Below are 16,218 nucleotides of genomic sequence, written 5' to 3' on the forward strand. Positions count from 1 at the left end.
TAAATTATTGTTCTAATTTTGTTTGCTGCATAAAATGTATTTAACACAATTTCACCACATCAATTTTCTGCGTAAATTAAAGAGTTGAGAAATTAGGTTTCAGGTCAGTATTTGTTTATAACTGAGAGACAAAAAAAAAATTGTCTGTGTCTGTTTTGGTGTTTTTTTATTGTGATGGAGTCTCTGGTTTTGATACCTTTAAGTGAGAGACTATGATAATAGTATATCACAAACACAAAGGTTAATGTTTACAACTCAAATATTCAATGAATTCCGTCATTAAGAAAGACAGTATAAAGTGGAAAGGGTAATGAAATACTACACTAATTTTACATAACATTGAATTCAATAAAGATTTAACACAAATCAACCTTCACAAAATCCACAATACAATAGATGAAATGATGTTCACTCACTACCACTGCCATTTATTGTTTGCAAAGCAACAGTTCTGAATTTAAGCCAAACAAGATAGATCGAACAGTTATAATGAAAAACCAATATAGAATAGACCTCAGTGTATTTGCGTAGTTCACTTCCAGTCCAGTGGTTGTAGAATACACGTACCTTTTCTTCCTTAGTCCAGTCTTATCCTTACATGCCCGACAACGTGGTGCAGTGGACCATTTCTCAGCAGAGGATTCACATAATCTTGAGGCATCTCTCTGAAATGAAGCTCTTTGAGTTGAGGGATGTTGGCAATGCCAGTTGGATCTCTCAGCTTCGGACATAGGATTATGGAGAGTTTCTGGAGGCCAGGTAATGCTCCCTTGCCTGTCTTGATCATTTGAAGCTGTTCCATTTGATTTAACTCCAGTATCTTGAGCTTCAAAAATGTTCCACCACAAAATTCTAACATGTTTCCAGTGTAGGCATCAAGCAACTGGAGCTCCAGAAGATTGTTAAGCTTCCCAAGGATTGTTATTGGATTGTCGGCAGCTGGCAGCCTAGACCACTTGAGCCGTATTCTAACCAGGTCGTCGAGCTTTGCGATCCATGAAGGCATCCTCTCCAAGCTCCCCCACAAATACAAACGCTGGAGATGGGGAGGTTTATTGATTTCTTGAATGTTCAGAATTTCACCCATCTTCGATGATTTCATACTCAAGGAACGTAGACTCGTTAGCATTTGAATTGTTTTACACAGAATTGATCCACTGCTGCTTGGTAAATCAACAATCCCTAGCTTCCTGAGCTTTTTCAGATTTTGTAACCCCAAAATCAGTTTGTGATCCCCATCTCCTGATTCTGCTCTCACAAATGATAGATTCTGCAGGTTGGTTAATGAACCTATTTCTTCATGTACCTTGACACCATGAACTGCATCAAAAGCCTCGCGGTAAGCAAAGCTTTTGCGACCAACAAGCAAGTGCCGGAGTTTCTGAAGATCAAGCAGTGATTTTGGCAAGCTTGTCACTAATGTTTGCTTCAGATTCAAGGTTTCAAGGAGCTTCAACCGCCCTGTACTTATGGGGAGCTGCTTGATATTTGTGTTACGTAGAGACAAATACTTCAATAGTAAAAGCTCCTTAATTCCTTTAGGAAGCACATCCAAAATCGCATGATCCAAATGCAGAATTTTCAGAAGAATCATGCTGGGAATGATGGCTCGTGGAATCTTCGTTCCTAAGCTTGCTGAGAAGAAGGTACGGATGTGATACCTGCCTTCATCTGGTATGTTGAAATCACTGGTCTGTATTGATATTCTCTGCACCTTTTCAGAAATATCACCTTCACCTGTGACTAGGCAAAATTGCTCATCCTTTGCTTTAGAGAGAACAATCTTATGCATAAAGTTATGGAGTCGGAAGGTTCGTGGTCTTCCATCAAACTCCATTTCACTGGCCTCTACTAAGTTCCTCTCCATGAGCTCTTTGAGGTACCCTTCTCCGATATCTTCTGGTTCAGTTTGATTCCGTCTCTCTATGAAATCTTCTGCTATCAACAGCCTAATCAACATCCTACGGTTCACTTGTTGATCCTCTGGAAACATGCCCATGTACAGAAAGCAGCGTTGGAGATGGTACGGCAAGTCATGATAACCAGATAGCAGTACTTGTTGGATGCTTGACAATTCTCGCTCAAGCTCATCTTGTAGACTACTCTCCACTTTTTTGAATATCGACTCTCTTCTCTCTTTGCGTGATAAATGCTTCCCCATTTCGACAATTGCAAGTGGCAGTCCTTCACATTTTATCAAGAGCCTTTCAGATACCTCACGCAGGTGTGGTTCCAAAGGATACATGCCACTTTCGGGGAAAGCTTCTCTGCAGAAGAGTTCTCGAGCCTTATCCAAAGGCAAAGGTGGAATTTTATAGATATCATCGGTAGATGTATCTCTACATAAAGAAGCTATATCTCCTCTTGTTGTAGTGATTATCACTCTACTGTTGTTACAATTGGGGAATGCATATCTAACATCTCTCCACCAATCATTTCTATTCCAATTATCAAGAACTATTAGGTACCTTTTGCCTATCAGATAACTTCTCAACATGCCAATAAGATCCTGAGGAGAAGTCGAGGAAGACTGACCTACTCCTGCTCGGTTGCTTAATTTGTTGTACATGGTTGACAGGAGATCTCCCATCTGCTCAAACATGGATGCAGTGAGCCAAACATGGCAATCAAAGTCTACCTTGAGCTGTTCATACACCACTTTGACAAGTGCTGTCTTGCCAGATCCACCCATTCCCACCACGAACATGGCTCTGTACACTTGTTCAAAATCAAGTACCCAGTTGGCCAGCTCTTTCCTTGGTTCCTCAATGCCCACAATCTCTGTTTCAGGGGTGTACAGAGGAGCAATTCCTGCTTGATGCTCAGCCGAAGTTGAAGTTGAAGTTGTAGAGACCGGGTACCTCTCCTTCTTCTCTTTGATGCTTTTGAGCCTTTTCTCAATGTCATCTATTTTATCGGAGATGTCATGAGACCGCATCTTTGGTAATCCACTGTACCATGGGGTAGCATTTTTTTCAATTTTTCGGTATGTATACATACCAATAACCCTCCCAATATCAAGATATATGCTGCGAAGCTGCTTAATCCACACCCGGAATTGGCTATCCGGCTCTTTGAGGGCATCTGCACCTTTGAGAACTTCTGTGATCAACTCATGTTCACTCTTCAAATCGTTGATTCTTTGATCTAGGCTCCCCCGCAGTTCCACTTGTGCAGTCACAAAGTTATCAATTTTGTTGTAAAGATAGGTGGCAGATGCTTCAGTGATCATCTCTCGGAATAGATCAGATTATCAGTGGCCAACTGGAAGAATAGATTCTTTTTGGCAAGACAACTAATCCCTTGGTTGTGTGGTGCCTGCCAACTCTATTTTCGTCGAATCAGCAGGTAAGTTTCCTTCCTTGCGCCAGCCACCTCGATAGACTCCATCTAATGCTGTATATGTTGTCCTACATTTCTCATAACTCGTTTTATTTTTATATACTCACAAATCCTTCTAGAGTAAAGGTAAAAGTAATCATGTGTAATATTCATGTTTACCATATGCTGGTCCCCTAAATTTTATATTGATTTTTGTCGGTCACAACTTGCAACCTGCAACTTTCAAGTTAACAAGACGACGACTTCATCAAATTTTTAAGAAGAAAAGAGTAAGACTTCTTCAAATTTGAAGCTTCTCTGCATTTTAACTTTTTAAAATTGAAATAGACAAATAGAGTCTTTATTCATTTGACGTCACATAATGAGAAGTTTTTTTATTTATTAAATAAAAAACAAAGACTTTTCCAAATTGGAAGTCTTTGCTTTTAAAAAAGTGCCTAAAATATTGCATAAAGCCACTACATGACAAATATAGTCTTTATTCTAGTTACACTCTACGCTATCACACACCTGTAAACTCAATGTTCAATAATGATATGTCCCCCAAAAGAAAAGTAATACTAATTCATTAATTTTAATTAGTTGATTAAATTAAATTCAAGTTTAATTAATTAAAGTATTTTTTTTTAATGTTGAAGTACTAAATGCGGAAGAGCCATGAAACATGTTGTAGAGGTATCAAGAAATTTTTGTTGCTTGCTTTGAGAATTTTGGTTATACTTGTATTTGGTTTTGCAGTTTGATCATGAGTATAAATTGTATAATTACTCTGTTATTTTTTTCTACAAAAATGAGGGCATTAAGTAGAGCTCAGTGCATAATATCTGTTGCTTGTAGTCGTTTCAAAAGAAAAGAAAACTATATTTATAATGGATGCTTGATGTATCAACTGGTACTAATAGTAATCGATGCATCTTTCAAGATCAAATGCATATAGAAGTAAATTCTTGAATTTGAAGCCACCAGGGTGATTCATTTCTTGCTCTGCTTTGGATCAAGACGAGATTCATCTTAAGTTGATAATCTACCTCATCTTCTGATCTTTTTTTAAGTTGCAAACGGCCTTTATGATGTTGGAAATCTAGAAAAAAATGCATAATCATGTTCAAATCCAGCAAACCTTCCACCTGAGTCATCACCCTGTGGTGGAGGTCTGCAGACTTGATTTCTCTGTTCATCTGCTGAGGAACTGGTTGGAGGATAGGTCGATTATCCCGGTAGGAGAGAGAACTTACTCCTTGGAAGTTATTTGACAATTGAGATTGTTGTTCCTCAAAACCAGAACTCTCAAGTTGGGAAATTTCTCTAGCAATGTTTTTCCAACACCTCAAGCATTCTGCAGTTTGCCTTCCAAGAGATTGTTGTTGATATTTAGAGAGCTAAGTAAGGCTGCTGGCTAATGCCAACTCTGGTGGGATTCACCAGTATTTGTTCCCCTGCAGGTTCAAGACAGTAAAATTTGACACCAATCCTAGACATTCGTGGACCCATCCACTTAAGTGATTCTGAGAAGCATCAAGAATGCAGAGGCTGCTCGAATTGCAGATCCCAGTCGGAAGTGATCCCTGAAGCAGATTGCTTCAAAGATCAGATCAAGGGTGGCCGACTAGCCAATGAAGTTGAGGAGACATTGGGGGTGAAATTCTTCCCTAGATTGAATTGAGGCTGTTGTGCGAAATGTTGACGCCTTTACTTTGTTTCCAGAGAGGTCAAGGTTAGGCCGTCTAGCAGCTGCAGAAACTGCGGAAACTTGACTAGATTCCTTCGGAAAGTGTACCTCATCATCTGAAAGATCAAATCCAACTCATTAAGAAAGCAAGTCCACAATGCCCTTGGATTTGATTGTTTGAAATATTCAGTCCTCAGTTCTTGTTTCTTGAGGAAAGTTGGAGCTCTGCCAAACCATGCAAGTTTACCATCATGCAAATTAGGTCTTTTTTCATCTGTAAAATTTGGGTTTTAGACTTGGTAGCTAATTTTTCAGATTACTCGGCATGGAATTTTTTATTGATGTTATGCAAATTAATTTATTTCTATGATTATGGATTAATTTGATGCATCCTGAATAGCAATATTTTCTACTGAGGAGCTGTTTGGTTCAAGTTCTAATCGCATACAATTGTTTGGTTTGTCTGATTAGTAGTAGCCCACACGTTTTCATTTGTTTGGTTTGTAGATCACTAGATTGTGTGTTACATTGATTTCATATATGGACGAAATTACCCTTACTAAAACATCCTAATTACCCGCCCCGAGAAGTCCTATTTACGATTCCCGCCATTTACACAATCCCACTTTCATTTCCCCGCCAAGTGCAAGAGGAAGCGAGTATTCCACTGGTTTCGGTGTCCCATTTCCACAGAATCCGTGTAAGTAATTGCATTCCTTTTCTATGTCTCCCAAATCTGTGTTAGTTCTAGCTTTTATGGTCAGCCAAATTGGACTCACAATTATAATAACATATCTCAGTCACGCATTACCAACTTTATTCCTTTCCAGTTCCCCCACCACCAGCTGTATGCCTGTATTCCTTCCGCCACCACCAAACAAATGACGGCTTATGGTGCTGTGTTTTCTCTTACGAATTCAATGAACAACATTCTCCGCTGTTCTCGATTTAGCCTCTGTGACGGCTCTCAACAAATCATGCTAGTCGTGTACCACAAGTTGGAGCCCTTGAAAAATATTCTGGAAATATTGGACGACACTAGTGCTAGCAGATGCAGGAAGAAGGTGAATGCTTTGGATGGAAGAATCAAAGAGGCCATATGGAAATTCGAAGACTCCTTGGAATCCCTTCTCACGCTCCAGATTCCTTCACACCTTGAAACTATTCCAGAGATAGTCTCCATTGATCTGCAGAGTCTGGAAAATGATGTTCATTCATTGTACCAATCGCTTGATGATATTGTGAATGAATACTTTCATCAAGTTAAGAATATGCCTCAAGACGAACCTGTTTCCTCAATAATTGGTTTCCGTGGAAACAACTCAAAGATGATTGGATTATCAGACCAGTTCCAGCAAGTCAAGAGTGATCTCATCAGAATGCTTGGATATCCCAGCTGGAAGTATGTGTACGCACTTTATGGGACGGCTGGCGTTGGCAAGACCACTCTTGCAATGAAAATCTATCAAGATCCCGAAATTCAGAGCATATATGAGTGTCATGCCTGGGTCACCGTAGGCAGAGTACCTCAACCGATCACTCAAATTTCACGAGGCATTCTTGCTCAACTGTGTGGAATCTCTGGTCAAGGAGATGAAGAAATAGGTGTCTGCTTGAAAGAAAGATTGTACGGCAAGAAATGCCTCATTGTGTTGGATGATGTCTGGGAGACGCCGGTATAGTATTTCTTGGAACATTCCTTACCTTACATAAAAATGGATGTATTCATGTCTTGATCACTGGTCGACATCGAAAATGGATTCAAGCTCATGTGAGTGATGAATCTTGGTATGAGGTGCGGTTTTTGAACGAAGAAGAGAGTATGGATTTACTATGTAAAAAAGTGTTTGGTGATGAGAGTTGCCCTCCTCAACTTCACAAAGTTGCTACTGAAATTGCCAAGCTTTGTGAAGGTCTACCTCTCATGATAGTCACTGTTGCCGACTCTCTATCAAAATCACAAAATAGAGACCCAGTCTACTGGAATGAAGTAGCAAAAAAGAGAAATTCAGTCTTCACGGATGCATATGATGAAATATCAAAGGTACTTTTCCCAAGTTACAACTACTTACCACAAAGTCTTAAAATGCCTTTTCTATTTATGGGAGTGTTCCCTCAAGATTATGATACTCCCCCTTCCAAGATCATCACTATGCTCAACGCTGAAGGGTTGTTACCCGCATATGATTGGGGAAATTTTTGTTTGAGAGAGCTAGCTGTCTTCTATAGTCTTGTTTTATGCAGCTTCAAGAGCATGAATAAAACTTCTGATGAACTTTCTTTTAGCGAGTATAAAACTTGTCGGCTTCATTCTACGTGGCGGCACGTGTGTAGAGTAGAAGCCAGCAAGAACAAGTTTTATCATGTCTTAAATAAGTTAATTGATGCCTCAGAAGAAAGTTTAAAAGGTCAGCGAGGCTTGTGTCTCGAAAATAACATTTTATTTGGCATCAAAGAGTTTCGTGACTCAGTGAGATTGAATTGTGCATTATCTACACATTCTCTCCTTTTCTATGGTCCTTACCACCAATATCCAATCCCTATAGATATCGGTTTCAGGTTGCTAAGGGAAATAGATGCTGTTACACAACGTTTCTATGCTTTTCCAATAGAAATTTTGTCACTAGTTCAACTAAAGTACCTTGCTCTAACTTGCAATGGAGATCTGCCTCCAACTATATCCAAGCTTTTTAATCTTCGGGTCTTGATTATCCATCCACATCTGAATATTAGACGTTGTAGAGCTCCATCATATATACCAATACAAATATGGGATATGCAAGAATTAGAGCATATTGAGATAGTGGGGAAGAGCCTTGTAGCTCCATCTCATGTTGCTTCTTTGAATAAGCTCTCAACACTTGTAGCCGTGAATGCTAGCATTTGTACTATCTTGAAACTCTCCGGAAGAATTCCCAACATAAAGAAACTAGGAATACGGATTGAGCTAACACCTTATGATGACATGCAAAACGACCTTTTGAGTTGCTTTGATTGTGTTTCAACACTTGGAAGTTTGGAAACACTCAAAATCAGTATCACAAATCCAGTGGTCAAGTATAGTCATGTTTTACCGGTGACTCCTGGGTCATTGAAGTTTCCACGCAATTTGAGAAAGTTGCATTTGAGTGGTTTGGGATTTCCGTGGGAACACATGGATGCCATTGGCTGTTTGCCTCTTCTTGAAGTGCTAAAACTGCGATCCTACGCCTTTCAAGGGTCTCACTGGGAAACCCAAAGGGAAAGTTTTAGGAGTCTTCGATTTCTGCTAATTGAAGAGAGTGATTTGGTGCAATGGAAACCAAGGTATGGAAGCTTCCCCGAGCTTAAATACCTAAGCATGAGACATTGCTACAAACTAAAAGGGATCCAAAGGCCTGCTTCTTTATACTTAACTGGAAATAGGACCGTAGAGATTGAAATGGTGGACTGCAATCCTTTAGCTTTAACTTGTGCCAGCCAATTGCAACCAAGTATTGGTGTTAGGCTTCGTGTTCTTGCCTCTTCTTCATTTTATGAGAAACCAACAACTACCATATTTGAAAGGTTAGTCCTCCAACTACAAATCAAATCATGTTCTAGTCTTAATATATATTGCTCACAGTAGACTTGATTCAAATTTTGATGTTATAAATATGAAACTAATTAAAAAGTTTCAGATTGATATGACTTCTGAATATATATGCATTAATATTCCAGGTTCGGGCGCAAGTATATCCCCGAGGTGGAGAGTTGAGACCCCACGTTTTGTATCCGCATGTTCAAAAAAGTTAGACGGTAATCTTTCTTGTGCTATGCATGATTTTTCTTTGGTTTTGATATCACAAAGTAATTTCATTATATGTACTGTTATTTTGAAATTTTGTCTGATTCATGTAACTGATGTTTTATTCAACTTAAAAAGCATTAGGAAAACTTGTAACAAATACATTTTTTATTTTATGGGACTAACCAAGAAAATAGTTGCATTGGCACCTCAAATTTCTTAGGTTGAAACAGATAAGACCAATTTACCAGCCCAACTAACCTAATATAATTATTGTCAGCACCGTAGTGTAACATGAAGTCAGTAAAGCAGTCGGATTCATTCGACATTAATGACTCCTTGTTATGCTGGAGGTTTATTGGAAGTTTGTTGGACACAACATTGAGAAAACTAACTTGTAGACGTATGTGTAATCTGATATGTTGCTGTTGTTGTTGCGAGTGTGCAGTTTTCCGAAAGATGAAGAATGTATAACGGCACCCTACAATCTGCAGACAGCTCTGTATCTCAATTGAGATTGCAGGGCAGACACAAGAGATGCGACTACTCAAGCTCTAAGATAAGTCGAGATCGATCCGAAGTTGTCTGGCATGTGTATGAACTAATATAGTGTACTATAAAGATATATTTTCCTTTTTGTTGGCAAGCTCAATTTCACTCAATAAAAATGTCACAAATGGATAATTTGATTCATAACTGAAAGCATACATGAGTAGCATTCTACGAAGTTTTCATGTATAAAAATGAAAAACAAGAATAAAAAGAAAATACTAATTGAATAATTTCCAAGTCAAAAGCATAGCAAACTACTAATTTTGTAGTGAGACGAAGCTGCCTCTACACTCAACAATCCTGGACTGTGGCGGCAAGACATGCCTGCAGATGAACTTGCGTGCACAATAATCATACACAAACGCGCCCCGCAAGTCAGGTCCTATAGAAGCATAACTAGACCACGGGCTCCAGTAGCCCCGTTCATGCTCCAAGAACACTAAACCAGTCCTCCACAGAGGTACCGCAGTGGGTACTCTCACATCCATCACGTGATTCCAAGTCAATTCACTTCCTTTACATCTCGACTCATAAATGTCCACCGTGTTACTCCTCTTAGAAACCTGTAAAAAGTCAATGCAGCGAAACGAGTGCTCATCTTCTGCAAAAACAAAAATGGGATTTCTAAAAGGATTTCTAAAAGCAAGTCTATAATTCGTAGGCAACGTGACTGTCTGAAACACTTCGTTCTTCATATCCAAGCTTAGTATTTTGACGCTTATTGTTTTCGTGCAATAAGTTCCATAGTATTCCAGGAGCCAGTGCACTAAGTAGCCATTATTGCACCATGATTTTATCGGACTAATATAGGAAAACTCTAGATCTACACCATCAAGGACCCCCAAATCGCACCAATCGCCGGTCAACTCGCTCCAAGAATCTGACCTACTTGTGTATAATTCTGCATGGAGACGCCGGTGTTTCTTGCACATTAACAGTTGCACTACTTTGTAATCTTCGTCAATAAAACCAATTGCAACCGAGTGATGTAATATTTCGCACGAGGAGGTGGAAGTGGTAGTAAGTGGGAGAATCTTTAGTTGACCTAGAAAAGGGTTGCATATGGCTATGGGCACCTCAAAGTTCTTATGGTTAATGCAGATTAGACCTTTAACTGACCCAACCCAACTAATCATTTTATCGCTCGAGTGCTCGGATTCATACGACATTAATGACTTTCCATTATGATGGAACTTTATCGACAGTTTGTTCGGCACAACTTTGGGAAAAGTAACTCGTAGATATACCGTGCCATCATCTGATTTGTTGTTGTTGTTGTCATTGTGAATGTGCAGTTTTCTGAAAGCGCTAGAATCGATAATGTGACACCAGGATTTGCAGACAGCTCTCAGTCTCAAGAGAGATTGTACGGACAGACGTAAGAAAATCTCTACCAACAAATCCTTATTCATAGCTATGTATTCACTCATCGTTCAAAGTGAGGGACGTGAACTCAATATCATGAACTCGTTGAATGAAACCCTACGCTTAAAGAAAAAAAAGGATCTAATCTAGAAAAAGAATAATAAAATAATCATAAAATCAAGGAGACTAATCGAAAAAATAATAGTCTTCTAATTTCAGTAATCTCGCGGTCATCCTTATCTTTATAAATATTTTATATTGCAAAAAATATCTCTTTACAAACAAATTCATATTGCAATTTGTTTTCGAATCAAACAACACTTGCAATGTTCTGATGGAGTAGTATTATTCAGGATATTAATTGTGATTTGTTGGGAAAATCCAGAATATGTGATAAATCTTTTATATGATTCTCTTCTGATGATAGCAAACTAAATTTTTTTTGTTAGTATATCTAAACAAGTATTAGTTGGGAGATGATTAACCAACAGTGTTAGCATAGTTTTATAGAAATATACAACGAATTAGCTAAAAAATTAACATGATACGTATTAAAAAATTAACATGATACGTATTAAGGAGGGATGTCATCAATTGTTAACTCTCCCTAAATTGTTAACTACAACTAATTAGAGATTCTAGAAGCGGTAGAGATATAGTGGTTTATAATTTGTCATGTGTAAATTTATTTTATTATTATTTAAATTTAAATTGATAAGAATATTCACCAATTTAGGATTTTGGTCAAAATGTCAATATAGTGTATAAAACATATTAATACAATGTCTTGAATATGTCAACACAATTTCAAATTGACATTTTATATGTATTATGTTGACATATAACTGGTTCATGAATAATACAAAAATTCAATAATTTTTTTTCAAATTTTGACATCGAAATGCATGCAAGTGAGATCTCGTTAGAATCCTTATAAAATTATCTTAATTTGATATATGTTGTGTGAAAAAATAATTTAAATTGAAATAGTTATATGCATTTAAAATTGTGAGATATTTTTTAAATGTTAGTTATAACTAATTTCTTGTTAATTGATACAAATACCCAAATTGAAAGTGAATTGAGGCCTACTTACCATTTATAATAATAGTGAAAGTGAATTATTATTGTGGGACGAAGCAAAATGACAAAAGTTAGCTCTTATTATGTAACGGAGGAAGTACAAACAATCATTAAGCTCAAAAACATGTTTTTCGGTTAACAAACTTAAACAATCTCTCACCTATACTCAAAACATAATTTAGAGAATACCTAAATTGGAAGTAGCTTGTGGTCATAAATGCATTTGATTTTCACTCTTCCTATCTAACTTTTAAATGTTATATACAGAAAGATATCTTAATGTCATATCAAGTCAAGCGAATCAAACAAGCCATAATAGTTTATTCCATAGTTTATAGACTACTAGGATGGGGAGTGATCAATTGCTAACTCAGCATTTAATTACAAACTATAACTCATTTAAGGCCATAGGATTTTAGAAAATATGTGGTCTACAATTTGCCACGTGTAATTTTCGTTTTTACTAATAAAAAAAAAAGATAAAAAAAAACTTCAAATTAGGGTTTTGAATGAAAATGTCAATATAGTGTTTCGAAAATATCAACACAATATTTTGAGAATGTTAACACAATGCTTTAAGAATGTTAACCCATTGCTTTATTGGCATTCTAAATGTATTATATTGACATATTTTATATAGTAGTATATTGACATTTCTGCTTGTACGAAAAAATTAAAAATTTTCAAAAAAGTTTCAAATTTTGACGTCGGAACATATGCATGTAGGATATCGTTGGAATCCTTATGAAATTATCTTTAATTTGATATATGTTATATGAATTTAAAGTTTTGGGATTTCTTTTAAAAGTTAGTTATAACTAAATATGTACTCCCTTCGTCCCGCTTAAGTGACACGTTTTCCTTTTTAGTTTGTCCCAACTAAGATGACACATTTTCTTTTTTGGTAACTTTTTCTCTCCAATTAATACACTCAACCACTTTTTCTCACTATTATTAAAATATCCATCTTTATTTATCTCTCTACTCTAATACTTACACCCACATTCTCTCTCTCCAATTAAACACTTTAACCAATAACTCCTAAAATCTTGTGTCGGCTAAGCAATGTGTCATCTTAGCCGGGACGGAGGGAGTAGTTAATTGACATTACTACCTCTATTGATATTTTTTGGAATTAATCCTATGGCCTTATTGACGTTTTTCGTTGATCGTATTGACATTTAGGGATTAATGATCTAAGCCTTTAATTTAAATAACTAATAACTACTCCCTCCGTCCCCGATTAAGAGTCACACTTTTCCATTTCGGCCCGTCCCCAATTAAGAGTCACACTTCATTTTTACCATAAATGGTAAGTAGGTCCCACATTCCACTAACTCACTTCACTCACATTTTATTTTAAAACCAATATAAAAAAGTGGGTCTCATATTCCACTAACTTTTTAACCAACTTTTCTTTACATTTCTTAAAACCAATGCCCGGTCAAAGTGTGACTCTTAATGGAAGAGAGAGTATTATTTAGTTGTAGTTAGCAATTAAGTTATAAGTTAACAATATAACACTCTCTCTACTCGTATAATATGTAGACATGGCAAGATATATAGTACTCCTCATATTTTAGCATCAGTGGATTCAGGTGTGACAAAAAATATATATAACTCGGTATTTTTTTCCCGGAATTCCCTTTCAAGTAATAACTAGTCAGCATCAATGATTCCGGCAAACAAGAGAATATTCTACATTAATCCGTTAATAGTAATTTTTGTCATGATCCTCCACCAACTCCACAGAATCATCCCTTTGGTATCTTTTCTTAGTTGCGGCTATGTTATACTATATGTTGTAATGTTATAATACTATAGCTAGCATAAATATATAATGGTAAGATGATCGAATTAAGCTGTGAGTGTAGAATATTAGACAAGATTTGGAAATGGAGATTCAAATGAGTGAAGGTTTTTGGGTGGCAGTGGTACTGATGCCATTAGCAGCCTTGTTGTGGTGGTGGAATGACTGTTGGTATGCTCTTCCCTACCGCCGCCCTCACCTTCCTCCTGGCTACATGGGGATCCCCTTTCTCGGTGAGATGCTCCCGTTTCTCTACTACTTCAAGCTTCTCCGCCTCCCTGATGACTTCATCAATGCTAAACGGACCAAGTTCGGTGATGGAGTTGGAATGTATCGGACACACCTCTTTGGTTCACCAATGATCATCGCTTGCACCCCTTCCGCCAACAAGTTCGTGTTGCAGTCAGAGTCGAGCTTTGCGGTCAAGTGGACCAACGAGGAGCTTGTTGGATCGACATCTCTTGTAGCCGTGGAAGGCGACCCCCACACAAGGGTGAGGGGCCTTGTTATAAATGCTATCAATAATCCCAATGCGCTGCGTGAGATCACTCTCATGGTGCAGCCTCGCATCACGGCTTCCCTCAAATCATGGTCACAAAGAGGTCGAGTCACGGTCTATAAGGAAGCCAAGAAGGTGCAACAATAAGTCTCTTTTATATAAATAAATCACCTGCTTCTGATTACAACTTCTTATTCTATCTCTCGTGTAGCAGATTGTATTTGCAAACACTGCCAAGTATTTTGCAAGCTTCGAGGAAGACCGTGTCTTGGACACCCTCGATGATCTATTCACGGGTCTTCTTGGTGGGCTTAGAGCTTATCCTCTCAATTTCCCAGGAACTGCTTTCCACCATGCACGCAAGGTTGATGTATTAAAACTCATGTCGTTTAGCAAAAACAACACTAACTAACGGATGAAAATGTGACAGTGTCGTAGGAAAGCAGAGGCCATTTTCAGACAGGAGTTGGAAACAAGGAAGACGTCTGAAGCCTCGGTGCCCAAAAATGATCTGATGGAGTCACTGATGAATATGAAGGACCAAGATAAGCAACTAAGTGACACTGAGGTTGTTGATAACATTGTGAGCCTTGTTGTAGCAGGATACGTATCAACTTCGCTCGCTGTCATGTGGGCTTTATATTATCTGGCCAAGTACCCTCAAGTTCTGCAAAAGCTTCGCGTATGTTTGTTCGTGCATCTTTATCTGATGATAACTTTTATTAAATTTGAGATATGATGTTTGGTGCAGGAAGAGCACATGCCAATTAGCAAGAAACTAAAGGGAGATTTCATTACATATGAAGAGACAGTATCATGCAAGTACACTGCTAAGGTAGTACTAATATTATAAAAACTCTGTTGCATGATTTGGATAGCTAGTGTGATTATTTGTTTCTCTCCATACTTAGGTGGTGGAAGAAGTGATTAGAATGGCCAACATTGCAGCGTTTATCTTCCGGACTGCTAAGAAAGACGTTGACTACAGAGGTAGAAACATCCTTCATATGTAAGAATTATTTCGACATGTAAATATGTTGTTGGAAACAGGATATAGGATCCCGAAAGGATGGAAAGTGGTGTGCTGGCTTCGTTACCTTCACACCAATCCAGAACACTTCGAGGATCCGATGTGCTTCAACCCGGATAGATGGAATGTAAGAGAAGTAGATGTTAGTCAAGCTCCAATTAGATCGCACATGAATTGATGAGATAAAATACGAGATTGTTTTGTACAGGAGGCACCAAAGGCGGGGTCGTATTTAGTGTTCGGAGGGGGGCCAAGAATCTGCGCGGGCAACATGTTTGCGCGATTGCAACTCACCATTATAATTCATCATCTGGTTGTTGGGTACAGGTATACAAATATCATACACTTTTTTTCATTCATGATCAAAATACTCTATTAGTTATGAACTATGATGAGTTTTGAGTTGGAATATTTTGCAGATGGAGACTGATTAATCCTAATGTGGGAATGTCATATCTTCCTCATCCCAAACCAGAAGATGAAGTTGAAATAGATATCTCTCAAATTTGACTATAAAAAACTCTTGCTTGCTTCCAAGCATCTCTCATTATCTTGTATCATGATAATTAATACTATGTGTTAAGGAAGCACGAGTCACTTAATAGATAGTATGACATTGCTCTTTCAACTAGTTGATCGAGTTAACTATGGTCTAAAACGGTGCATAATCCGCAGCTATTAGCAGAAAACGAAGCTAAACACAGATGAATGTACAATGATTGTTGGAGTGAAAATTGAGTGAAAGAGGTTCTTTTTATTATGCGAAAAAAATTATGGGATAAAAGGGGTATTTATCGGTGATTATAGAATTAATTGGAGGATAAAAAATGAAAAAATAACATGCAAAAAAACGGTAATACAACGGTTATACTCCCCCTATCCCATCAAAATAGACTACATTTGTCATTTTGGGATGTCCTTTAAAACTAGACCAATTCTATATAAGAAATTTTTTTTTCTCTTTAAGGTGGATTTCATTCTCCACTAACAATACTTCAATCACTTTTTTTTTTCTAAATGATCTCCTACTTTACCTATTGTGCATTAAAATTTGTGTCGTTTCAAATGTTGTCTATTTCCTGAGACGGATGAAGTATTTGAA

General features: G+C 37.6%; 4 protein-coding genes and 1 long non-coding RNA gene across 6 annotated transcripts; 3 read left to right on the forward strand and 2 right to left on the reverse strand.

The window, feature by feature from the left end:
* Nucleotides 1–402: 402 nt before the first annotated feature.
* LOC125212877 (disease resistance protein RPM1-like) lies at nt 403–3,399 on the reverse strand. The gene has a single exon (XM_048113165.1). It carries the CDS (start codon nt 3,230–3,232, stop codon nt 578–580), a length of 2,655 nt encoding a protein of 884 aa, XP_047969122.1. The 5' UTR covers nt 3,233–3,399; the 3' UTR covers nt 403–577.
* A 980-nt stretch (nt 3,400–4,379) lies between these two features.
* Nucleotides 4,380–5,401, forward strand: LOC125212886. The gene is made up of 2 exons (XR_007174789.1): nt 4,380–4,978; nt 5,047–5,401. It is a non-coding gene; the product is annotated as an uncharacterized LOC125212886 (long non-coding RNA).
* A 491-nt stretch (nt 5,402–5,892) lies between these two features.
* LOC125193825 (putative late blight resistance protein homolog R1A-10) lies at nt 5,893–9,422 on the forward strand. The gene is made up of 4 exons (XM_048091739.1): nt 5,893–6,687; nt 6,807–8,557; nt 8,711–8,788; nt 9,226–9,422. The coding sequence occupies exons 1-3, from the start codon at nt 5,893–5,895 to the stop codon at nt 8,745–8,747; spliced, it is 2,583 nt and encodes an 860-aa protein (XP_047947696.1). The 3' UTR covers nt 8,748–8,788; nt 9,226–9,422.
* A 164-nt stretch (nt 9,423–9,586) lies between these two features.
* LOC125193833 lies at nt 9,587–10,759 on the reverse strand. Its single transcript, XM_048091748.1, has one exon. It carries the CDS (start codon nt 10,757–10,759, stop codon nt 9,587–9,589), a length of 1,173 nt encoding a protein of 390 aa, XP_047947705.1.
* Nucleotides 10,760–13,634: 2,875 nt separating this feature from the next.
* LOC125210688 (ent-kaurenoic acid oxidase 2-like) lies at nt 13,635–15,718 on the forward strand. Of its 2 annotated transcripts, none has more exons than XM_048110260.1 (8): nt 13,635–14,221; nt 14,298–14,450; nt 14,517–14,768; nt 14,838–14,921; nt 14,998–15,076; nt 15,137–15,243; nt 15,325–15,443; nt 15,536–15,718. In XM_048110260.1, exons 1-8 carry the CDS (start codon nt 13,673–13,675, stop codon nt 15,624–15,626), a joined length of 1,434 nt encoding a protein of 477 aa, XP_047966217.1. In that variant the 5' UTR covers nt 13,635–13,672; the 3' UTR covers nt 15,627–15,718. The 2 variants fall into 2 exon arrangements, with proteins under 2 accessions (XP_047966217.1, XP_047966224.1); XM_048110267.1 differs by having other exon boundaries at nt 14,301–14,450.
* Nucleotides 15,719–16,218: the final 500 nt, after the last annotated feature.

The sequence above is a fragment of the Salvia hispanica genome, chromosome 1 (genome assembly GCF_023119035.1).
Source record: "Salvia hispanica cultivar TCC Black 2014 chromosome 1, UniMelb_Shisp_WGS_1.0, whole genome shotgun sequence".
NCBI classification, from domain to species: domain Eukaryota; kingdom Viridiplantae; phylum Streptophyta; class Magnoliopsida; order Lamiales; family Lamiaceae; genus Salvia; species Salvia hispanica.

What these genes read in the sequence shown, in the direction of transcription:
- LOC125212877 (XM_048113165.1), bottom strand. Translation starts at nt 3,232, where the DNA reads ATGATCACTGAAGCATCTGCCACCTATCTTTACAACAAAATTGATAAC.
- LOC125193825 (XM_048091739.1), top strand. Translation starts at nt 5,893, where the DNA reads ATGACGGCTTATGGTGCTGTGTTTTCTCTTACGAATTCAATGAACAAC. An exon ending in ATGATGTCTGGGAGACGCCG is followed by an intron (nt 6,688 to 6,806) that starts GTATAGTATTTC and finishes TCTTGGTATGAG; the next exon opens with GTGCGGTTTTTGAACGAAGA. An exon ending in ACAACTACCATATTTGAAAG is followed by an intron (nt 8,558 to 8,710) that starts GTTAGTCCTCCA and finishes TTAATATTCCAG; the next exon opens with GTTCGGGCGCAAGTATATCC.
- LOC125193833 (XM_048091748.1), bottom strand. Translation starts at nt 10,759, where the DNA reads ATGAGTGAATACATAGCTATGAATAAGGATTTGTTGGTAGAGATTTTC.
- LOC125210688 (XM_048110260.1), top strand. Translation starts at nt 13,673, where the DNA reads ATGGAGATTCAAATGAGTGAAGGTTTTTGGGTGGCAGTGGTACTGATG. An exon ending in CTTTCCACCATGCACGCAAG is followed by an intron (nt 14,451 to 14,516) that starts GTTGATGTATTA and finishes AAAATGTGACAG; the next exon opens with TGTCGTAGGAAAGCAGAGGC. An exon ending in CATCTGGTTGTTGGGTACAG is followed by an intron (nt 15,444 to 15,535) that starts GTATACAAATAT and finishes AATATTTTGCAG; the next exon opens with ATGGAGACTGATTAATCCTA.